The 25228-nt window shown below is 35.8% G+C and overlaps 1 protein-coding gene across 6 annotated transcripts in view; it reads right to left on the reverse strand.

The window, feature by feature from the left end:
• IRAG1 (inositol 1,4,5-triphosphate receptor associated 1) overlaps window positions 1–25228 on the reverse strand; it is an 80005-nt gene that overhangs the window by 11066 nt on the left and 43711 nt on the right. For 5 of the 6 annotated variants that reach the window (XM_075048081.1, XM_075048084.1, XM_075048080.1 and 2 more), the window contains 13 exons: window positions 24745–24815; window positions 18776–18949; window positions 17713–17790; window positions 17223–17272; window positions 16751–16792; window positions 14988–15581; window positions 12584–12662; window positions 9450–9570; window positions 6700–6730; window positions 5457–5597; window positions 2493–2624; window positions 1586–1727; window positions 904–953 (listed from right to left, as the gene is read on the reverse strand). In XM_075048081.1, the coding sequence (XP_074904182.1) occupies window positions 904–953; window positions 1586–1727; window positions 2493–2624; window positions 5457–5597; window positions 6700–6730; window positions 9450–9570; window positions 12584–12662; window positions 14988–15581; window positions 16751–16792; window positions 17223–17272; window positions 17713–17790; window positions 18776–18949; window positions 24745–24815 (1705 nt within the window). The remainder of the gene's footprint in view (window positions 1–903; window positions 954–1585; window positions 1728–2492; window positions 2625–5456; window positions 5598–6699; window positions 6731–9449; window positions 9571–12583; window positions 12663–14987; window positions 15582–16750; window positions 16793–17222; window positions 17273–17712; window positions 17791–18775; window positions 18950–24744; window positions 24816–25228) is intronic. The other variant, XM_075048085.1, reaches the window with a different exon arrangement.

The raw sequence follows: 25228 nt of genomic DNA on the forward strand, positions 1-25228 counted from the left end.
ATTAATGACAGATGTTTACCTAATGAGCCTCTGAAAAACTATATTGGGGGGTCTGCAGCCATGTTATGCAGTTTATTCTAGTGTTTGTGGGTGTCCCCCCCCGTTATTATTTTGGGGGAAATTTTTAATATTTACAAATATTTAATATTTTTACTTGTCCTTGTTGAATTTCTTCTTTTGGGGGGACTTCTTTTTCAACTTATCTGGATATCATTCTGAAACCCAGTCTTGTCCTCAGCATGCTCTGTGCTCTAATTCTTTCTACCCAGCACTCAGAGGTGGCAGGAATAAACTAAACCTAAAGGACTACAACCCAAGCAAATAAAAAAACCACTTGGATTTTTGCAGAAATGGAACACTGGCCATGTTAAAGTTATTAATTGGTCAAGCCAAAACAGTCTGAGATAATCTCTCACTCTGAATGCTTTGTCAAACCAAACAAGATACTTGGAGGCTAACTGAAAAATAAGCCCCACATAAAAATAACTGTTTACATCTAAGGTACTCTGAACATGATATAATTCTTAAGATAATGAAAATGGTATGATCATGGAATCCTGACTCGTATAATAAGTTTTGATCCAATGTTCAGCTTCCTCACTGAGGAACTAGAATAAAGCACAGGACCTAAGCCATTCTCTGGAGCACAGGTATGTGTCCTGGAATACAATTATTCTTAAATAAATAGGTCCCTTTATTCACAGCAAGCATTATCATTATTGCACAAAGACATACTTAATCATGTATTCAAAATTACAAAGCACTTGCACTAAATTACCTGAACAACACTGAGAATTTACCAGCACTATGTTTTGAACACAGCCTATCGAAGTGAGCGTATATAGACAAAGAAATTTCACTACATAAAACGTCCCTTTCATTTTCTTTATATTGTAGAAATACCTTTCCAACAGTAAGAGACATGGATCTAGATGAACGAGGTACTCCATCTTCTGCATAAAAACAGTAGAGAAAGAACAGTCTTAGACTATATGAATATCTATAAATAATACGAATAGAGCCCTTGCTTGTATTTCAAACAAGGTCTGTAGTTACTGCATATTTATCTGTCATACAGTCCTGGTCTCAATTACACCTGCAAAAGAGATTTGAAATAAGTGCAAAAAATTGAACCATTAGTATCTGTACTGAGATCAGGCAAAAGCCCACTATTTACCTCCATATACAAAGAAAATACTCATATTTCAGTTTCCAGCAAACTAGGAAAGAAAAGGTTGCAAAAAGAAAAAAACTTTTTAATAATGAAAATTTGCCATCATCTGTCATCTAAGAGGTAGTTGCATTAAAACTGTAAAAGCTACACATATGTGCAAGAGGCCAATAAAAATGTCATTGGATCTCATCAGAATTTGGTAAGTGATAGTGATTTTACATTACTGTACGATAGCATTAAATATGTCTTATATGAAATATTTTAACTGTTATATCTGTAACTTTTTGAAATCTACTCCTGTAGATCAGAGCTTCACGAACAGGTTTCATGATACTTCACATTTATCATTAATAGCACCAACACATCTCTGTATAGAGGCAAGATAAACCCTTAAATTTTAATTTTTTTTACCAGGTGCACCATAGCTTCTGCTAGAATTCTGATTGGCAAGTTTCTTGAACTCCATTAGCTCAGCATGATCCTTTTCATATGTTCTTTTCAGATTTTCCACATACTGCATCATTACTTCTGTTGCCTTTGACATACGCTTCTCCTAAGGAAGAAAAGAGGGGAATACTCAGGTAACCGCTACATTTCTCAAACAAATCATTTGCCTCTATGTGGATGCTCCCTGTCAGGGCTAAATCTGGAATAGTTGTTCTTAAAGAAATATTGGTACCTCCATGACTGAAAATTCCTAAGGTAATTAGAACACAAATGCACATGCATTCATACATATCCACAGAATATCATAATTTATTTTGTCATATATTTATATAGTCTGCCTGTGTGCCTGTCTTATTAGTTAGGTGGTATACGTACATTTGTTTTCAAATCCTTGAAGGTCTTAGTCACTGCCATCAGTCTAGTTACTTTAGTGGGCAGAGGCAACAGTCTTGAATCTGGGGGGTATTGCTGTGTTCTCATTTATACTTGCTCTGTTCTTATACTCTTTATAGTTGTCTGACTAAGCTATTGCCAAGGGCAGGTGACTGAACTAGATGAGCTTTTTGACCCAGAAAAGTTTTCTTATTTGTGCTGCACTGACTTTAAGTAAGTTTCTTGTGATGCAGCTATAGTTCTGGATAATGTATGTGCTCCTATTGTACAGATGTTGAATAGCTTCATGGGTAATCTTCTGTTTGAATTCTATTTCCAACTGAAATGGTGTCTTATCCGACACTACAATAAATATCTTTAATCTGTCAAAATGGCAAATAAAATTCAAAGGGCTAATATAACCTCCAGCTAAGGCTGAAAAAGAGAAAGGGTGAACATGTGCAGCCAGGATACATGTTAGACACCAGGATGTTCTTACCTGGCGAACGGCTCCAACCATCTCAGCACGACTAGATAGTCTAGCAGCTAAACGCCGCAGAACAGCAATATCCTCCAATAGCTTCTGGTAAGCTTCTCTGTGTTCATAGTGATGCCATAAATGAGCTGAAGACTGAAGTGAAAATACATAAGCTTTATCATCATGTCTTGCCACTTTTATTTCAGATGAAGTAGCCTGAGCCACAGAATTGGGGTAGAGATGCCTAGGCAGAACTACACACAGACATATTAGCCCCAGACAAGTGCCATGACTACCACCATAGATAACCTAAAGAATGCTGCTGCTCCGTTTTGGAATGGTGCTTCACTGCATACTGCAGGCACACCTTTCAAGGAGTTAAAGAGGGCTAAGTATATTTGCAAGACTTTTTGTTTTGAAAGTAATGATGAATCATGCCTCGCTACCTGTGGACTTTACAAATACCAAGTTTATTTGAAGTAGTACTTAAAATGATTGCCAAAACACAAAGAAAATTTTAATTCACTGAGCACAAGGTATTAAGAAGGCCATTTTCTTTCAGTTCCATGATACTTCACTTATTTGGAAACTAAGACATTATAGTCTCAAGAATTCAAAATGTGTAAGAGTAATAAAAAATAATATGGCCTGTAAATCAAATAGCAATTGCAATTCCTTAACCATTTTTTGTCAATCAATATGAACATTTATGCACTGGATTAATATCATCACTTCGATAGCTCAGACTAATACTGGAAAGCATCAAAGCATACAAATTCCTTGGGATTAGTTATCAAAGCAAGAGTGAATTTAGATGTTTTATTAGCCAAAGCTTTAGTGAACACCTCTTCAATGAATGAGTTTTCTGTTCACAGAAAAGTTTGGTATGAGGAAACCTGATACAATTTACTTCAGACTTACAGGCAGATTTTGTGATGCTGGATGATTCCTATATTCTTAAAGTGCATTTTCAGGATGCACCAGTTTTGGCATTGAGGTTGTCTTTAGTAATTAATCATTGTGTTGCCATTCACACAATTCTGCCTTTGACCAGCTGCATTGTGCCCTAGTTCTCTGCAACCTCCCGCTTGTATTACTGCAAGAGTAAGTCAACACATTGAAATGATGTGTGAAAAGAATAACCTCTCCTCCTCCTCTTTTTCTTCCCGCCTTCAAAAGAAGGGAGTGATGTGCAGTAACTTTTTGAGTCAAGTCATTTGAGAAATTGCATTTGTAGTGCAAACTTTTGGTGTAGAAACACAGCCAAGTGACTAATGAATCTGGTGCAATGACAACAATTGCAACAACAAAAAATTCTTAAACTTATTTATCACGGAAGCCAGTGTGATAACAAATTGCAGCCAAAATTTGACTGCAAGACCCAAGAAGGCATAAGGGAATCTGTTTGAGAAAACCATGCACAGAATTTCAGACTTTCAGGTTTTTCTTGGCAACTGTAAGTTGCTTATTTTCTCAAACAAATCTGAAGTTCATGTAAATCAGCTTTCTCTTGAAGTTGCGTTTTTGAATAAAACATCAATTATCACAAGATTGATAAAAAAAATCATAAAGACTGGTAAACTGTCATTGAGCCATATAACATATGCCTGTCCTACAGAAATTAAGATAAACTCCCACTGAGATTGGAACAAGTCTAGGTCTAATATGATACAGATTATACAGAAGCCATCACTTCATTTAATTGCTTGTTATAGAACACAAGCTTTCATATGAATGGCAGTTTCCACTTTGTTATAAATTATGTAAAAAAGCTTGTAAAAGCCAGACTGTAGAATGTGAACTGCATAAAGGAGGAAAAAGTTGATCACATGTGTCCCATGCTGGCAACATGGTCCTTGGTGCCTAATTAGGGATTCTTAACAGAAATACATGTCAAATCTAACAGACTAATTGCTTTCAGTTTCAAGAGCCCTTATACACTAGTTGTAACAATGTGTATGTATACAAAATACTATAATAAACAAACCCCTGAGATTTAATAGGTTGTTTCTGCTTGGTCTTTAAACAGAGAACAGAAGGAAGAGCAACAAAATATTCAAAACTTTTTTTTTCAGGAACAATTAATCTGGAAATGCAGATTTGAAATTCCAGATGAAAAGATGTAAATATCACAATCTTTTTTTAATTGTATCCTTTCTTGCCTGATGATGTTCTTGATAAAGTAAATGGGAGGATCACATTCTCCTAACTATTTCTCAAAAGTATGGCAGCAGCTCCTTGTCATATGCAAATTGGGTCTACAGGTATTTCATTTAGCAGCATGGTATCTAAGCATCCCTTCCTTTTTTGGAAAAACTGTGCACAGCACATAAATTGATACATCTCAAAGACATATTTGTCATTTCAGTTAGAAAATCCAGAGAAAGCTGGCAAGGACTGAAATCTACTGCTGATAAAAGAACATCAGGGACAGCTGGAATGAAAGTGTATTCAGGCCCAAAACCTCATCTTGAGATTGTATGTATTCCTCAAGTAATCCTCACTGTTTCCTTTCCTATATCGCCTTCTACTATCTGCAGTTAAAAGGTCTTTCAAGTCACAAATCTCAGGACTCAGGCTTCAGATCACTCCAGTATCTCACCTAACTGGACACCTCACTAAAGAAGGTCTTGCCCAGGAGAGCATGGATCAGTGCTTAAATTGCAGTTCTGAATGCTCTTAGCTTTGTCACAGGCTTATTCCAAGAACTGAACAGCAAATTCATAGTATTTATTCCTGAAGTCTGCTAGACGTAGGGCAACATCCTTTATGCATTTCCAGCAATAGTAGCCTACTCTGGTAGAAAATGATCTCTCTTGTGTAGAGTGGTAGGCAGCTTACAGTAAGGAGCTCAAGCAGCAGAAAATGAAGTTTGGGGGCTGAATTTACAACAGGTATCAGCAAGCATAGCCACACATATTTCAAATGTGTGTGCACTTTCATGTCCGCTATAATTCAGAAAACAAATTATTGTTGTTTTCTTACCATAATGGCTGCTTTAAAGTTTTCCAGTTCCTTCTCAGCATTCTCTTCAGTGAGATTTCTTTCTCTCTCTGCTTGGTTAATTCTAGATTCCAAGGTATAACTATCATTTCTAAAGGCCAAGGAAAGTTGTACAAATACATTCTGTTTGGATTAAAAAAGGCACTTTTAAATAAGTGTCACAATAATGTAATTTCCAATAACAAGTTATGAATAAGGTATGTGTTTAACAAACTTTGGTGCTTAAATAAGTATTGAAACGGAAAATTGAAAATATTTTTTAAATTAGATTGTTTAAAAAAAATTACTTGTCTTTACTTCCTCTAAAATATGAATAAATGTGTTGCTGCCTCTTTTCCTGAATGCTTTTCTGGGAGATCAGTAGAGCAGACACACAATGAAGGAAGCAGCCTACCAGAAGTATCAGAATCACAATGGATCTGTTTTCTAGTTGGACTTCCTCCAAGGGTCCCCAAGGTTTTAAAACAGATAATCTGTGCAGAGGAAGTCCAGGGATGAGCTCACCATTAGCATTGTTTTACCTAAGGGATAAACACCTATCACTGAAGCCAGCAAAAGATTAAGTGCTAACATTTTTATTCTCTTGCACCCTGTTTTTAAAGATTGTTTCTTTCTTTACCAAATGCATTATTTCTTAGGATTAAGACTTTGCAAAGCACAAGGCACCAAGAGTTCCATTAGATTGGAGCTATGTAAATAAAGATCATTTTCTTGACTAGTATATGAAAAAAGAGAAGAAACAAAGCCAGCAAGCTAAAGAGCAACCTACAAAAAAAAATTATTGGCTTGAACTGAAAAAGTAAAAATTATGTAAACTAACTGCAAGATATCATCAAAAACTGCCCCAAAGCTCCTATTGGCCAGTACAAAAATGAAATTTAACTAATTTAGTTTCTGGTCTCATTAAAGTAGTAAAAAAATTGAGATTAAAGTAGATTATAGTGATTTCCAAAATGAATGCATATTTTATTACAAAGAATGCACAAACAAGTGTTTTATTTATTCCTACTCTAAGTCTTTTTACAGTTTATATTGCCTGGGACAATTGCCCATATTTCATAAAATTTTTCTTTTGATTGAGCTCAATATGGCTTTTTTCCGAGAAATAGTTTTTGGAGAAAAAAAAAAATCCCATTACCTGATTCTAATAACCACCCTTAGACTTACAGTAACCACTTAAAATTGAGGCATATGTCTAAAATAATGAGTTTAAGAACATACTTACCTCAACTTCTTTTTCAGTAAGTGGAGGGGAGCTAGAAATAAAAGCAAAAAATTCAGTTTAATTAGCTTTGTCTTTAAAAACTAAGCTATTGTAATACTTACTCAAGAAGAACAACAAAAGACATCCTCCCCTTAAATATTTTATGGTTTATTTTGGTGAAACCAGTATTTAATTAATTCAGTTGTACTTGTTATGACTAAGCCCCCTGGGTTTTTTTTAAAAACAACAGCACAGTATCACCTGAGTATTGGCGAAAACACCAAAGTGTCTGGCAACTGCAACTATCACTACATTGTGATAAATTGTGAGTAGAAGAGCAAGACAGAAGTTACCCTTTTGGAGCTGCGGGTGACTTAATACGCTATACTTTGGATTATTATCTTTACCCATTTTCCTTCTGTTAACAGGTGAACCTCATGATGTTGATCACATATGGGCAGAATTCAAAACCCAGCTCACTGTATACTGAACTATGCTGTTTTGGCTGCTAACTTTGTTAGAAGTTAGCTAAAAATGATTCTGACCATGATTCTGACACTGACAAAATATATGTTTGAGTTTTATGAGTCTTCCACCACAAGAGTGATTACTGACTGTACAAAAACTAGAAAAAGTTACCAAAATGCAGTTTCATAGAATACTATAAAAGAAATGAGATAGACAACATTATATTGCAAGACCTCGCTTAAAGGCAGTCATCCCATGTGTTTGAATCTACAGGTTCTTAATCCTTGTAGTTGTTCCAAAACAGCAGAGAGCTATTCAGTTTTATGCAAGTGAATAGAGATGAGAAACATCTGAAAGAAATGACAGGAGCTGTATATACAAATTCTAGTGGATGCCAGTGATAGAAGTTGTGGTTGACATACCTATCATGTACTGTGCAGACAGGATACTTTCAGAAAATTCAAATATTATTGTAATATTCATTGCACCATTAATCCCAAATATAGAAATCAATGCATCTGGCATCAATGAGCAGCAGATTTTTCTTGTTGGGTAGAATAATATTGATACTTAGAGTAGTGACTAGAAAAAGGGAGGCCAGTATGTCCCCTGTGTTGGAAAACCATTTTGTGCCTAAAGTATTAGTATTCCTATTACTTATTCTAGGAGGAAGCCTACTAGAAGGAGTAGTCCTTCTAGAAGGAAGTTCAAGCATCTGTATATGTTATATAACACAGCACAGGATGCTAAAATTTGTGTCTTTCCTTTGGCTGGGAACATTCTGAGAAATTTATCATAAGAATGAAAAGTTATGTGTGTACTTGTTCAATAGATTAAGCCAACTGATTAAAGAATATTACCTGAAAAACAGAAGTTCTGTATATTATCTGATCCTCAAAGCAAGTTCAGCATTCACTTATTTTGTACTTAGCTATGAAATTACTTTTCTTTTCAGTAGTTGATTACAATCAAGCAATGGTCTCTTAGAACTTCTTCATGTCATGCATTCATTTATATAAAATGTTGTATGTAACAGTTCCTTCATGACAAATGTTAAGCATTTATTTCATCTGCACAGAGAACACTTATTGACTGCTTCACATGACTGAAGGCCTCTGGTATTTATACTATAAAAACACATGGGTGAATTTAGGAAAAGTTTTGGCCAAATATGTTTGGAATTGTTTTAATGTCTAATAAGCATTTTTGGTTATGGTTTTATCTCTCTCAAAGAAGAGGCTTATGCAGAAATATGGAAGCTTAGCTTTGTTCTAATGCAATACAAAATAAAATATGCTCAGTCTCTAAAGTTACCAGTGGTGCAAGGTATGCAAGGCAAGTGGTCATAAATGCTTCATTTGAGATTTCTTCCCTATATTTCTTGGGCCAGAGCAAAATATTATCTGAAATTATGGACTTTTGTATCATTTTAAACATAAATCTTACCCACAAAAGGAAAATTCCACTTAAATTCTGTCAAGAAAATGTTAAATTTGGATAGTAGTAAAGTCAAATCAGAATGAAAATTGGTATTCTTAAAGGTCTGGACAAACACCTGGCAGGTATAGTTTATTTTGACTCTACCTCAGTAGAGTATGGACCAGGGGATTCCCTTGCTATAGTTACATTGCATTATGCAACAATAGCTCTAGTTTCAAATGATTTCTTGTATGGTGCTGCCCTACACATCTGTAACACGCAGACATATTGTTTCAGATTGCATAAGATAGAAAGGAGAAACTCCTGAGCCATGGCAGGTGTTAAGCAATCTGTTGATAAGTGCCTACTTGCACAGCCCAAGATCAGGGAATTCGCAAGCCAGGCCTTCAACTATGTTTGCAAAATAAACTCCATTTTCCTGAAAACTCATCACCTGCATAAAAACTGCAGAATTCCTACATGCCCAAATTTTACCACTGAAAAGCATTATCTGGCCTGATACTTTTCTGGGGAAAAGAAATACTAACATTTTCAATATGAATTTATATCTGCAGCAGCAATCCTGAAAACCAGGAGTGGACAGACAGTGGAAAAACCTGTATAAAAATGTACTTGCAGCATGCAAGTTAGGTTACAGACTTTTTATGTAGAACTTACAAACTAATTTTAAAACTTGGACAGTTACTGTAAGTTGGTACACTCACCAGATTTTTTCAGAAAAACTGTGTTGCACATTTTAAGATGCAGCAAGTTCTCTACTTATATGGATCCCCTATGAAAGGAACTCCATAAAGGGAGCTCACTGGAAACCATTAGTGTGCCTTCCCCCGGATGATGTCTTTCTACTTCTAATGAGCTTTTACCTTCCTGGAAGCGATTTGTGCACTCGTAGTTTTCGCAGCAATACATCAGGAATGCTGGGCATGACGTCAGAGCTATTCTTTGTCTCTTCCTCTTCAGTGGGGGAAGGGAGAGGTGAAGGGCCTAAAGACATTTTCAGATAAAAAACTTTTAATGTTATTTGAAAAGTCATGCATTAACTATCAATAGTCAGCATCTCAGAGCCGAATAGGACCTTGAAAAGGACACAGTTAGGCTAAAAAGTCAATGATGCTTTCACCCCAACTCTACTGGGAGCAAAAGTGACATGAAGAAAAGGTCCCTCCCTTCATGCAGAATGTTACTTCCTTTACAGTATATAGTGATACATCACTCATCTCTCCTTTCCTGCTAAAGTAAAGATCCCCGTCTTCCTTTTGAGCAGTGGCAACAAAAGTAATCAGTACAATTGTCATCCTTTATGTAGAAAGACTGAAGTAATATGAATTCTGACAGTCTCTAATGCACTGAGAAATAATTATTTTATTAGTATTTTTCCTAGAAGTCAAACTGATCCCAAATTCATTACTGGAACATCTAACCTAACATTTTCCATTTGGGCTTTACCAGTACCCTTACATTATTTCTTGAATATTTTAGCTTAGATTTTGTAATAGAGGGCTGTCATTTTCTAAGGCTTTAAATGCCACCTGCCAAGATGAATTCTAGTATAATGTACTATGCTACAGATTTTGTGCACCACTTATGGTGATGAATCTACAACATGTACTTGTTTGCAATGCACGTTCATTGAAACAGGACATAAAGGTTATAATTACATTCTCTACTTCTGTCACTTTCATAAGGACCAAGACATGTCTCAAACTTTTTAAAAAAATTGTATTACTTAACTTTTTAATCTCCATTTTATTTAATTTCATATATAATTTTCCCCAAGTTTTGCCTGTGACGGTAATTGGTTGAGTGATCTCTCCCTGTCCTTATCTTGACCTACGAGCCTTTTGTTATATTTTCTCTCCCCTGTCCAGTTGAGGAGGGGGAGTGATAGAGTGGCTGCATGGTGCTTAGTTGCTGGCTGGGATTAAACCACGACAATAATAATTCCCCTATCTCCTTCTATCTTGCCAGAATTTAATGAAGGACTCTCCTATAGGAAAGTTAGGTTCCCCAGTCTGAATCTCAGAAGGTATCTTCGTACAGGTCTCCTATTCATTTGGTGTAACAGAAAGATTCTTAGACTTGCAAAACAAATAGTGTGAAAAAGCTCAAATTTTATAGACATGGAGAGCGTTAACATGAAAGACAGAAAAGAATGGGAGATTCTTTCTAGCTACATTTTAGTTCTGTGCATTTCCTTTGTATTTAAAAATTCCAGTGTTTACTTAAGAACAGTCATGTGTGTCCCCATAAAAAGCCAGCCTGATACCACAATGCCTCCAGATCTAATACATCCCACTTATCTAAGCTTCTGTAGATGCAAAGTTGTGTTTACTCAGATGAGCACAACAACTTGGCATTGATAGCAAAACATGACGGAGCCAGTATATTTGATTCATAACAGTAATAATGAAGTATCTGGCTATTTCCTATTGTTTAAGCAAAGTTACTACTGCAGTTAAAAAGCACAAGGTGACTTTTCTGACAATGTAAGGAAGTAAGTCTCCCTAACAAATGAACTAAGGATTTGACCCCTCACTTCTTTTCCCCTCTGAGGAGAAGGAGTTGACCCTTAATGTTCTGGCTATCATTTAGATAAGTTACTAGACTTTAAAATGATGCTCATGAGACATTGGTTGAAAAGCTGGATAAAATAATGCTTAGCTTTTCATAATGTTTTACTCAAAAGTTTCAGATCTGCCAAAATTATCTAACAGGTTGGTAAAATGGCAACTATTTTACACTTTCAAACACAGCCTGCTAAATATTTTCTAGGAAATGATATATTAGCAGAGTGACAGGAATAATATTACTATATCTAAGAATCCAAAGATATAATCACTAAATACAGAAAGAGGACAAGAAGTCTCTTTAATCTTGTTTCATTCAGACTGAAGATGAGTCTGTTTCCAGAGATAACATGAGATGTAATCTCAGCCATCTCCCTATGTAACAGAAACTTTAAGGCCTTATGAAACAGTCCCAAAGCAAATCTAATACTGTTCCTTTTGCTAATTAATAGGAAAAATGGAAATTGTCTTTGGATCAAATCTTGGACCATCAGCTTCAGCTCCTTTCATATTAACCATCTCCATTTCAGTTAATGTGGCCTTAAAAACACTCTGAACAAGTCTTGACTACTTTCAAACAAATATACAGCTTTGGTTTAAATATTTTCAACTGATTGCTCAGCACTACTGCTATTTAGTTCTTCCAGTTGTTGAATTGTCCTCAGGATTATACCTTTGCTCTTTATTTCTATTCTGAATCTTTTTTAGATGCTGCCTACAGGCATCAAATCTCAATTGCTTGTGTTAGACTGGAAAAAAAATTTGGTGTCAGATTTCTGTTTCCTCATTTATGTAGAGTTTTAAGCCTTTTCCTTATTAAAAAACATATAAATTGAGCTAAAAAAACCCCAAACTTATTGCAAGGCATATTTTTCCAGTCCTTCAATCACATTTATGTCTCTTCTCTGGCCTTACTCTTACCTATCCACATTGACATAGAGCTGTAGACCACGAATGAACATGCCATTTCAATATTTGCCACACATATACTAAAATAAAAAAAGCAGGAAAAAAGCATTCCATCTCTTATTTATACTTTCAGGGATCAAATTCACCCTTACGGCCACAATATCTTGCAGAGGTCACATCCATTCAATCCATCACTGCTGAAACTTTTTTTCAGAAAGTCACTGAAACTTGAGACAGTCCTCCATCTATTAAGTACAAGCTAGACTCTGTTCCAGGTATGGATCTTTTCATTTGGTTGTAATAACACCTACAGTATCTTCTTGGCTCAGGTCATCAAGAAATTCAGGTACTTCCATTATTGGTCTCTCTTATTCATCATTTACTACCCTCGTCCATGACTGCTTCATTACAACTACTATTGCAATTGAAGAAAAAGACTTTTTTTTCCCCTCCATATTAGTCAATTATAAAAATCAGTGTATAACAAACAAACACCCCTTCCAGCTTTTATGATACTGCACCTTTTTCCTGTTCAGCTGCTTCACTAAGTTCAGGAAGTTTAAGTCCAACTAAATTTTGATTTCTCATCAAAATATGCTCCTGTTAAGAAAAACAGTAACATTTCTAATTAACTTAACTAGAAATCTCAATTTAAATATCCCTGCCATGTAAAGACTAAATATAACATTTACTTTAGTTAATAAACATAATGGAGATATTTATATTAAGCTATAGTCAGATGCTACATTGCATGGATACATGTACATTCACACACACACTCCGCTTTAAACATCAGATATTTCAAATTTCATACATGCATTATTTAGAAAAATTCCTCATCATGTAAACAGAGATTTACAACATGTGCCCCTTAGTCAAGTAGAAAAATTGAGTTTTGGTAAATGAGAGTTTTAGTAAATGAGAGCAAAAAAAACAATTTTGGATATAGCCATAGTAATAAGTAAGTATCCCAGAAAGGAGAGAAAATTCAGAAAACCAGACATATGAGACTTTGCCACTTTGACTCAATTCAGTAGAATTTATTCACACCAAAGCTTAGTATGCTACAGCTGAAGTTAATACTTCACTGTTAATGTACTCTGCCTCTATTTCTTACAGGTAGGGAAGAATGTACTCTCAAGGATTAAACTTTGTTATCTTTTCTCCTTCTATCATCTCCTCATTTTCTACTTTCATATTCTCAGGTATGTTTAAAATTCACAAACACCTGCTTTTGTTTATAAGTAGACAATTCCTACTGGGGACAGAGTTCAAATCTCACCTAACTGGAATTATATATCATGTTGTATTAATTTTCTGATTCTAGCTACTATTTGGGCTTAACAGCTTCTAGGACTTTTAAAGTTATATGGCTCAAGTGTCTCTATAATCAAAACTTCTAGTACGTATATGCTAAGAATATGTGTGTTATATAAACAGGAAAAGATGAATAACTAAGCTACCATTCCCAAGCAATACAATGGGAATGAATTAACCAAAGTGCAGAATTTTAGGTCCTCACTTGTCAGCCCTGTGTTCATCTTAAAATATTAACTACTAGAGATCAAAGAAAATATTCATATTAGGCTGTTAAGGAAACCACTACAGGAAAAAGGAAAAACTACTTTTTTTTTCTCTCCTTTCAAAGGTAATTTTTGCTATATACACATGGTAGTTGCTTTATGATGGTGGTTTATCATTTCATGACATTTCTACTTTTTTCAATACACTAATTAATTCTTAGGGTTTAATTCTTAATTTTTACCAATCATTTAGACAATCATTTAACAACAGATTAGTTCATAGATTTTGCCGTCCAAGTCTGTCCTTCAAGTAGCTGACACATTTGCACCATGTTAGAATTAGGAACTGTAAGTCTGGCCATCCTCTACCTGCCCTGGCTCTCAGAGACACCCAGTTTTAAAACTTGGGATGCTTTGAGACATTTTCTGAGAATGTCAATAAGCAAAAAGTCATAGCAAAACAATTTCCTGTCCCCTGAGATCTTGCAAATGTAATGTTACTGCAAAGGTTAGTATTCTTGAAAGACAGGACTATTGCCCTTAGAAGGGAGAATACCAACCAAGACTCAAAACCACTCAGCTGAACAAAGTAAAAGTGATCTTTAAATCCAAAGAAAGTTTACAAATAGTATATGATACACAGAGGCTTGTAAGCCCTTAAACAAGAGCATAGTAACCGTCTACAAACTTCAGTTAAAGATTTCTGTTTATACACAGGTCTCAGCCCACTTATACAGAAATCAGTCAATTAGTCAATGTATTGTGAGTCTGTGAATCTGAGGACAATTCCAAAGGAGCGGAAAAAGCATATCACAGGGAAGCAAAGGAAGTAAAAAAGCCTAAGTGACCCTTTTAAAGAGAATGTTGTTACATCCTGAGGAAGGAAAGATTCTTCAGATCTAAAATTCATTTTAGAAATCAAAATAGATCACTTTAGTACCAAGTACATTTTACAAATGACATGATTGTTTATCAACTGTTTCCTGTTTATAGGTCATGTAAATGATATAAAAATGAGATATATTGTGTTTTAGACTCACCTTTCTGTCACAATGAAAGCAATTAGTACTTTCTTGACAGAAGTATTACAACTTTTTTCTGGGGGCCAAAACCTGCATATGCACATACATATGTGCATATTGAAGATACCACAGTGCAGTTGATGCATATTTGAAGAGAACTAAGAAATAGAATAATTCCATACAATTTAGTTACAGATTACAATTTACTAAAGTTGCAATGGAAAAACACAACACAATTCTGTATTGATTTTGCTGAAACTGTTTCCCATTATATTACTGTATGTTTGTTGCAATGATAAAAATAATGCTAAGCAAGTTGAAAGTTTAATAAGATATGAAAATAAATTTAAAACAGGATACAAATGATGACTACAACTTACCTCTCTGAGCTTTGTCAATTTCTGCATTCGAACTGGTTGAACTTGGATTTGAAGGTCTTTGAATGCTTTTAATTGATTGGTGGGTTTATTACCAACAACAAAGCTTTTATCTTCCTCAGATGGTAATTTTAAAGGTGTTTTATCCTTCTGTCCAGGCTCCAAGCTATCCCATGATACAGCCCGTAGTAGAGGAGGACGTACTCCACACAGTTTAAATTCTGGTTTACATGAAACTTTATGGTCCCTCATTTCTGGAACAGGAATTTTTAGCTTCGAGTCTATATTTCCTATTCCTGGTCCTGGTAGATGGGTTCTTAAAGGAACATCATTATCTTTTGCTTTCTTGAGGAATGACTTTCCAAGTTCATTTTCACAAACATTCATGCAAGTGTTAAGAGACGTTCTGCCACCATCACCACCTGAAGGGGAGCATTTAGGTAAAGTATCCATATGTTTACGTGGATCAAAGTTTTCTTTTTGTTCTGAGAGCTTCTCTTTGGAGTTTTCAAAACCAGCAGAACGAGGAACCAACCTTCCCTGAGAAATCTTTCTTTGATCATTCTGCCTTCGATCAATTAATCCTTTTGCAGCACTCTGAAAGTAGAGGGTCACACATTAAACAGAGAAACAAGTGCAGATTTCTCTTTTCCCCTGCTCAAGGACAGATTTTCACTGTAAAAAGCCATTTCCTTTTCAGGGACATATGCTTTTAAATATGCGCTGTTGACAAGAGAAATAATTTTTAAAAGGCGCTTGAAAGCACACTGAATTGGGAATCTTTCCTCTGAACTTTTGAGATAACCTCCTCCCATTCCAGAGTCCATTATAGCAATCCTCATATAGTCAAGTTTCTCATCATCTTAATGTAAGGTTTGTCAGAGTACACACCTTTAACCTTGTATCTTATAGCACTATTACTTTCCTTTGATTGTTTTCATTAGTCCCTCACTTCCCAAGGGAAAAAACCATGGGCTTGTACACTAAGTTAAAGCACATATTGTAATTTCTCTCTTCTTTCTTTGTGTGCAGTACCATAGATTATAATTTGGCTGCAATCTCTACAGGAGAACAGGCAAAAGAATGTTTGCATATACCTTGGCTACTTTGGTACAGAATCTGTAATCTGTACAGAATCTGCCCCTTTGTCTAAGGGCAGCTGTGTCAGCAATTTAAGGCAACCAACATACAAACTGTGGGCTCTGCCTTAGATATATTACTACTCCTCTCCTTTATAGTTACTGCTCCAAAATTCTGCTGCCATACTGGTTTTTCTAAGTATTGCCTAATCCACTCACAGCAAAATCTCTTTAAAGGGCCATCTGATATTACCTAAAACAAATTAGGAAGCATTCATATAAACTGCTCCACCAATAGTTTTGTCAAGCAGTAACATCCCCTCAGTGGTGCAGAACATGAGGTACAGTAATGTCTTCCACTGAACCAAAGGGATCTGGAAGACGATGTCTGCCTAAAACACCAGCATACACCAAAGTGTCTATAGTAGATATTTATACTTTACTTATAAAGGTATTTTTTATATCCATTTTAATTGAGCTAGGGCAGGGTGCATGATAGGATGTAAAGGCTAGCTGTAAGGCCATTGTCCTCCACTACATTTGCAGGTGCTTCACAGTTTCCTAGAGCAGTATAATTTTTCTTTTCACTCAGTGAACAGTCTTTTAGCCTTTTTAGTCACATAAATAAGTCACGTGTGCTAAACCAAACAGACAGATTTTGTTCAACACTTGATGTGAAACACTTACCTCTGCAGTTTGCCTGTCATCCTCTTTGACGGTTCTGATATTCTAGCAAAAAAGGAAGAAAAAAGTTGCCTTACAAGGTTATCTTTCACAACTATGCTGCAAATATTAGATATAGATATTAATGGATGAACTTCAAATCTCTTAATTTTTACACTGCTTGTCACATTTATTTAGGAAGTAATTTTAGGGATTAGTTTTTCCATAGATTAGGATTATATTGGATCTTTTTCCATTTTCTACACTTAACAGATCTCTGTGATCCTTCAGTGCTTGTCACCTCATGGATTTTTATCTTCAGAGTAAACATTTATTAGTCCCTCACTCTGCAGAAAAAACGTATCAATAATCCAGTCTTGGCATATAAAATGGTATTCAAAACATTCGATTTTCCTCAGGGACTAACAGGACAGCATAGTGTAAAATAGTACTGTAATAACCAGGTTACTGTGCAGACTATACAGCTCCTTCTTACCTGCCCTGGAGATACTGACTCGACACTAGTGGTTGTGCATGCATCAGACCCTAGAAAGACACGCACATAATTAGGGCACATCCTGATGTTTTGCTCAAAATTTTTACTACTACAGTATTAGCAAACACACACATGCACAGTTCCACATAATATATTAAGGACAAAATTTAAATGTGGAAAACTCTATTTAAAAGGAGAAAAAAATTATCTAAAATATAGTCAGTGAAAGATCATTAAAGCTTCTCAAAACTCCATTATTGAAAAGAATAAAAAATTAGAACATGTAACCTAGCAGCACCACAGGAATAAAAACACAACAGAAAAAATATATATACGTAAAAATATATATTGTGGGCATTCATGAGCTTTGTCATATTCAGGAGGAGATGCTTGAATCTACAGATTTTAACTTCTCCTCAAGAAATATTAAAAAATATATTTTTGGTGAGCTTTTGTAAGTTAAAGTTTGAGCCTGCATAGATCATTTTACCTGATGGAACTGGAAGACTGAGAGAGTTGCTCCGAGATGCTACTGGTGAAACTTTAGGACTAAGTGTAGGGGAAACCGCTTCATTAAAACAAAGACAAAAACAACAAAAAAGGTAATTTTACTTTCTAGGCTTGTAGCTTCTGAATTTTTAAAATTCAGGTAAGATTAAAATGTGAATCTCATAATCATCAGTCATGTGTTTGTCCAAAACCTGACAAGTCATTTTAATTGTCATGTTGTTCTTGGCAACTAGGAACTTAGAGTAGGTTTTATCTTGTATACCTGCCATAAACTAATAGAATTCTGTTGATACACAGAATGTTTATTCTCCTCAGTTTTCTGATACTGTAAGCACTGCAGAGAAATAGATAAAGAGTGGGATTCACAAGGAATTTAGGAAAAAAAAAGGAAGATTTAATTTAAAAAAGTATAGTTGTTTTTTCCTCCAGAGAGTGTCAAGCCAATTTTAAGAGAGAACTTTGTTTTGAATTGACATTTCAGAGCTAAATGAAAGTTCTACTTCAAGATAACATGGCATTTTGTCCTGGTTCACAAACACTTCATATGAAGAGGGGAAAAAAATAATTTCAGTTGACATTCTAGAACATAACATTTTATTCTGCTGTTTTGAAAGGAGGATCTGGTCCATTTAGCTTAGTTTATGACTATGTTCAGAATAAAAGTCTGTGTAATCATGTCTGAGGGGAATGTTTTTTCAGTAGTATGAACCTTGCCATTAATATTTCATTTTATGTACAATAGGAACTTTAGGAAGAAAATCTTCACAAACAGAAATTTGTGACCATTTTTTAGATTTCAATAGAAATACTTCATGTTTTCCTGTTACAGTGTTTGCAGTGTGTCATTCAGGCAATTAAAAACTTTACACCATCTTCCACTGTTACATCTGAATATAGAAATTGGTCATTTCTGTTTTATATGGAATTGTGAGGAGGGGCAGAGGGATTCTGACCTTTGAATTAACAAAGTGTATTTATACAGTAGCAATGTATGCATTACAGTAGATGCTTATTTGTGCCTTTGCAGATGAATCTGCACCTACCTGTGGGTGATTCCGGAAGGCTGCTTCTTGACTTTCTGCCTCTGCGCATTAGAAACCTCTCGCTCACTTTCTTTGCTTCTTCTAGTAATTCAAGGTTCTTCTTTTTGTCTTCCTCTGATATTTTGACATCTGGTAGCTGATCATTTACCAGATCAATCACATGACCGCTGTTGTCTGGGTAGAAAACATCAGAATTAAGAGCTGTACCTCATATTTCCAGATATGTTGTGGAATTTCGGAGTGACAAGTACAAAACATATCTATAAATTTAGATTTGAGCTTGCATTTAACAAACATTAATGTCTGCTCATTTCTGATGTTCTTATATTCTCAAGTTTAGAGCAAGTCCTTAAGATACTATCATCAAAGATGCTCTGATACGTGAAACTGGCTTTTCCAGCTGTGTCCCCAATACAGTTTTTCTAATTCATTAGTAAAAGTGGCATTAGATCCATCTCAACTAGCAGTCATGGCATTTCTGTTGTAGATTCTGTTTTTCCGTGGATTTTGTATGTCCATTTTTTCATGACTAAGATCCCACAAACTCACCTGGCAAAGATTTATGCCCACTAGTTTTAACATACAGGTGATTCCATCAAGTAATCTATAAAATAAAGTGCAGAGTTTGGAAGTATAAAGATTTTATTCTATGCAGATAGAATAGCTTTTCCCACAAATGCAGAAGCAACAGTAAAGCTGCATCTGGCAAAGCTGCAGGCAGAAGAAGTTGAATAGCTAAAGTCTGAAAATTATAAAGCTATTTCAAAAAGCAAATCAATCTCTACCATGTGGTGGACCTCCAAGAATTTTCCAAAGGAATTGCAAATCCCATTAGAGTATCCAATGGTTAAAGAAGGCATTGTTAGAGATTGCTTTTCCTCATGGCCACTTACGTGGTTATGTTAGATATGTGACCCAGGAGAATGCATGGACCACAAACTGAAAGCCACTGCCTTATACTTAGACCTTTAGGTTAATGCATTGTTTTCTAAACAATTTTTAATTAGTTATAGAAAGAACCCATTAATCCCTGGCTTCCAAACTGGTCAAAACCACTAAACTTTGAGCACTAATTTTTACAATTCTCCAGGCTATGATTAAGCAAAGAATGTAGCCTGTTGTCAGAAAGGCCCTTTCTGTGTGAGTTGGTACGAATGGCTTCTATAAGCATCTAGGCTTGTATGGAGAAACAGTTACCTGAAGACAACAGGCCAAAGACAGGAAACATATATGCTGACAAGGTAGTGTGTGCAAGTTTTTCATGGGTTGATAAACTCTGCAGACTAGTAAGCTTGTTGGATCTGCAAGAACTGATAAATAGATCACCAAGAGTCTGCTTAATCTGTACAAGGCCACTGGCACACACTAGCATCAACAACAGGCTGCAGGTCAGACATTTATTCTCAGGTAACTATGAGAAAATTTGTGATTGTGTGAGTAAACTAACTGTATGAGTGAATGTGACTCTTGTGTGTGAAGAGGTATCTGGCATTAATAACAACTCGATCAAATTAACAACAGCTTAGTGAACAAAATGTGCTCTAAGAAATACCAGTTGTGACTGTCTCTCTCCCCTGCTTGTTGCCTCTATGAGGGAAGAGGGCATTTATAACACTGTTTTGCAATAAGAACAACTTACTAAAGAACAGCTTGGGTGAGGGAGAGGGAAGTCATCATGTAATATGAGAAAAGTATTTTTAAATTTGGCAAGAGCCATTACAGAACAATCAGTCTCCAGAAAATATAAGGACATAAGTAAGCAGCAAAAACTCAAGGGTTTTTTGCTTGTGGGTGTGGGGTTGTTTGGTTTTTTGGTGGGTTGTTGGGGTTTTTTTGGGGGGGGGTGGTGGTTTGTGGTTTGTTTTTAATTTCCATAAATTTAGTTCAATTTCAAGGCTGTCAAAAAGCATGCCCACAGATTGGATATTCTTAAAGCAATCTATTTTAAATGAAATATCTGTTTGTTTTACACTAAGATTTGTGTGTTGAAAGTTTGAGAGAGGGACCTCCCATGGCACATTCCTTGGGCCAGCAAAAGAGGAGAGCTGCAAGGCATGGTAATTTCTGTCTTCCTTGAGCAGATAAGTTTTCCTCACTATACTCAACATTGTTGCCTTTTTATATTTCCCTTGTCTTCTGCCTCTTCACCACTTCCATTTCCCTTCCTCTTTGCTGCCATTTCCTCTTTTCCCATGAATTCCCTTTAGTTTCTCCTGCTGCGTCCCATCTCAGCACCTGCTTACAAATGACAAGTGTTCAAAGAATCACGTGTTGATTATTTCAGGTCTACCAGTTTATGATTTTGTACATGTCCATTAAATTACATTTCTTTCAGCCAAGTCAGACCTCCAACAGGAGACATTTTGTAACAGGTTTAATTAGAAAATGCCTAACTTATAAAAGCAACATCTTAGAGTCATAGAGTAATTCAGGTTGGAAAGGACTGTTGGAGGTCATCTAGTCCAGCCTGTTCAAAGCAGAATGAGTGGTGTAATCAGACCAGGTTGCTGGTCTTTCAAGACAATCTGGTCTTGAAAAACCTCTAAGGATGGAGATGCAAAATGTCTCTGGACAGATTGTTCTAATGCTTCACTCTATAGTGAGTGAAAAGTTGTTCTTTATACCCACTTAGAACTTCGCTTGTTTCAGATTATGGCCATTGCCTCTTGTCCTCCTGCCATGGGCCTGGATCCATTTTCTTCATAATCTTCTCATTGGTATTGAAAGGCTGTATTAGGTTTCCCCTAAAGCCATCTCTTCTCCAGGCTAAATTAGGCCAGCTCCTTCAGCCTTCCCTCAAAAGGCAAGTGTTTCAGCCCCTGAACCATCTTTGTGGCCCTCCATTGGACTCACTCCCATTTATCAACACTCTTCTTTCACTGGAGATCCCAAAACCAGATGGAGTTTTCTAGATGCAGTGTAATGAGTGCTAAGTAAAAGGGAATGAACGCTTTCCTTGATCTATTGACTAAGCTTCTCTTAGTACAGTCCACGACACTGTTAGCCCTCTCTGCTGCAAGGGCGCACTGCTGGTTCATGTTCAACCTGCTGTCTACCAAGGCCTCCAGGCCTTTTTCAGCAGAGCAGCTTTCCAGCCATCCATCCCCCAGCCTGTACCTACTGCAAGGGGTTATTCCTTACCAGATGTAGGACTCCAAATTTGTCTTTGCTGAATGTCATAAGGTTCCTACTGGCTCATTCCTCCAGCCTGTCTAGGTCTCTGAATTGCAGCACTGCCCTCAAGCATATATTAATTAATCTCTGCCAATTTGATTTCATCTGCTAATTTGATAAGAGTGCACTCCATCCTCCTCCAGGTCATTGATAAAGATTGAAAGCACAACTCATTTTCTTGAGTGGGTTCCAAGACACAGCCAAAGGCCAGCCACAGCAGCTGAAACAGAAAGCAGGTTTGAAGCAAAGCTCTGTCTTCAGCAGAATGACATCTGCAAAGGTTTTTGTTTCTTTCAGAGAACCCTCTCCTTTTGCTAACATCTAGGGAGCATATGACCAACCAACCAGTCACTACCGTCAGAGCCAATTTTTTACCTGTCCAGTTGTCCACTCATGGGGGGATAATCATTCTTTTGTATAAGTCTGATTTCGGTCAGTACAGTTCCATAAATTTATTTAGTTTCCACAAGTTTAGTTACCTCTGAAATCAACTGCTGGCAAGCAGGATAGATTTTAAGTGTTCCAAGTTCCCTTCAGTGTATCTGAGCTGATTTACATGGATCTTATCTCTATCTTAGTTTTACAGGACATATAAAGGAAGTTTCCCTTTCAATGCAAGCAGCCAAACCCCACATCTTACTCACAAATTTAAAGGATCAATTACAAAACTGGAGGAAATGCATGAGAAGTCACAACTCTTCGAAGCCTCCTAACAATCTTTCAGTGGGCTTTCTCTCAACTACATTTTTACAGGCATACTGATGCAACTGAGTACCCAGTTACAAAAGCATCAGGATCACAAACTAGTAAGGATTAATTCTGACTGTTACTGATACGAATAGTTAGTACCTTATCTCTGCATGGCTGAGAAGCTAACTCTACTACAACAGTGGAAATACTACTTACATAAAATATTTTATTATCTTACTAAGAAAAAGGCAATGTTAAGGATGTTTTACTATATTTTAAAATCTCCAATTCTCTGTTTGTGTGAAACTAGCCCAGGATCCCAGATGTATAAAATTATTATGGTATTTTTGTCATGTCACAAATACCAAATTAATTCCAGCAAACTAACCCTCATAAATCCACAAAAAGGGAAATGAAATGTGTAATAATACATTAGATTCTGCCTGAAAGGGTTCTGGCCTCTCTGTTTTGACCACCAGAAAGAAAAAAATAAGGTATATACACTGCTAATAGCAGAGAGAGTTTGGGTTACTTTCAGAGGTACCAATTAATTTTTTTCTTCATGCAATACTTCCTATACAAGAGAAAGTAGAAACATAACTATAATTTCGGGAAAGTATTCTTAGCTGTAGCCATTTTTCATCCCTAGGGATGCATAATCTGCTGTCATCAGCAGATCAGTGCTTCTTATAAGAAATATTTGCTACGACTGCCAGGAATCCCTTTGCTATTGGAAAATTCAGAAATGCTCCATGAATCCCCATGCCTATGTTCAATATATTGGTCAAGAACAACTCCACATATCTGAGTTTCTTAAAAAAATCACACAAAAAGGACTTATTCATCAGAGTCCTTAATAGAATCTCAATTACTAAAAGCAATCTAGGTTGATAAAACATAATTTTTATTCTGAGTATTTTGAGTATCAGAGAGGTAGCAGGGCTCTGATGTTTGCTGGTTCTTTAGTAAAGAAAAAAAGGAACAGATGCATCTGTTTCAAGACGCCTAAGAACTAGGTTCCTTAGTAATAGTAGAAAGGGTGCTTCCCTTTAAAAGCCTCTGGGAGTATTGGAATAGTCACCTGATAAGCTTGGTTTTAAGTCTGTCACAAAACCAGTATTTTTTTTTTTTTTTAAAGTATGCAATGATCACACATGTCCATGATTTTACAGAAAACTGTTTTCATGCACAGCATAAAGCAGCGATAATTGGTTCAAATTAAGTTGATGGCTGGGAGAAAGTAACATTGTTGTAAAGATAAAAATAATTTAAAACATTTATTCCACATTTCTGATGTAGAAATGTACACTCACCCACTCCCCACCCTGATTTTGGTAGGAGGTCTCATATGCTTATTCCTTCATCCTTTACGTGTGATAGTATAAACATTCTATCATCAACTCTGTTCAACTTTTACTTTACAAGAAATACATAAATGGAGACAACTAACAATCCAAATGCAAACATACCAAGACTAAGAACTGATGGGAGCTTTGCCACTGACTTAACAGGATGAGCTTTTATCTCAGTCTGTAGTACTCATAAATCTGCATCCACACCATTAGTCCCCTTGAAAAACAATTTACTCCACAGGTAGCTACCAGAAAACTAATATAACTAATTATGTAGTAAGAGACTCATTAGAAAGTGAAGAAATGAAGAAAATCTTCCCCTGGATAGCTTGTTTTCATTTGAAGTTTAATCTGATATATTTGCCAAACTAAATAACTTGAGACTTAAGTGTCTGTTAAGCTCCTTGCTAAAAAGTAACAAAACCAGTGTTACTGAACGGTATTTTGCATACAACAAGAATTTTAAGCACGTGTATCTCCAGCCTTCTAAAAATGTTAAGCTAACACACTAATCTAACAACTTTATAAAACTAACAGGCATATTTCCCTGGATCTGTCTGCATGCGATCCACTTATGATTGTAAATGCATGATCACAATTCAACATGCTAGCAGTATTCCCTGTGCATGCATTACAGACAGTATGCACAGGAAAGAAGCTGTAGTCTATACAGCCAGACTCTATATTTAGGTCTTTATTGTATGTCACATTTTCTGAGAACACTCCTAACTTATATGAATAATCACTTCTTACCAACAGAAGTCAATGAACTTGTTGGATTCCTAGTGGCACGGTTAGAATGTCTCCTATGAGGACTACGAGGCCTAGAGAGAAAAATGAACAAGCAAAAATTATGGGAGTATGCCACCAAAAAAAAGTTCTAATTCTCTATAAAAATTTAATGTTAAAAAGAAAGCACTTTTTCTTTGATTAAAAAAATGAAAACAAAAAGGTTTTATTCCAATTTCTCTCATCTCCAAACAACTGGAAAATGGAGGAAGATTGCAGAAAGAAGGAAAATTACAGAAATTGCTCTCACAAAGGAGTTCTGACATTTGCTGATAACCTCATACACTGTGAACTTTTGATTTCTCAGAAAAACTACATTTCTTTAGTTCGTTATCATGACTTAAAACTCATGCAAATATGGTACATTGCAAAAAAAAAAAAAAAAAAAAATTTAGTCTTTGTAAATTGTTATTGCTTCCTAAACTAGGTTTTGTGACTGAAATAATTT

The sequence above is a fragment of the Buteo buteo genome, chromosome 16 (genome assembly GCF_964188355.1).
Source record: "Buteo buteo chromosome 16, bButBut1.hap1.1, whole genome shotgun sequence".
Classification (NCBI taxonomy): domain Eukaryota; kingdom Metazoa; phylum Chordata; class Aves; order Accipitriformes; family Accipitridae; genus Buteo; species Buteo buteo.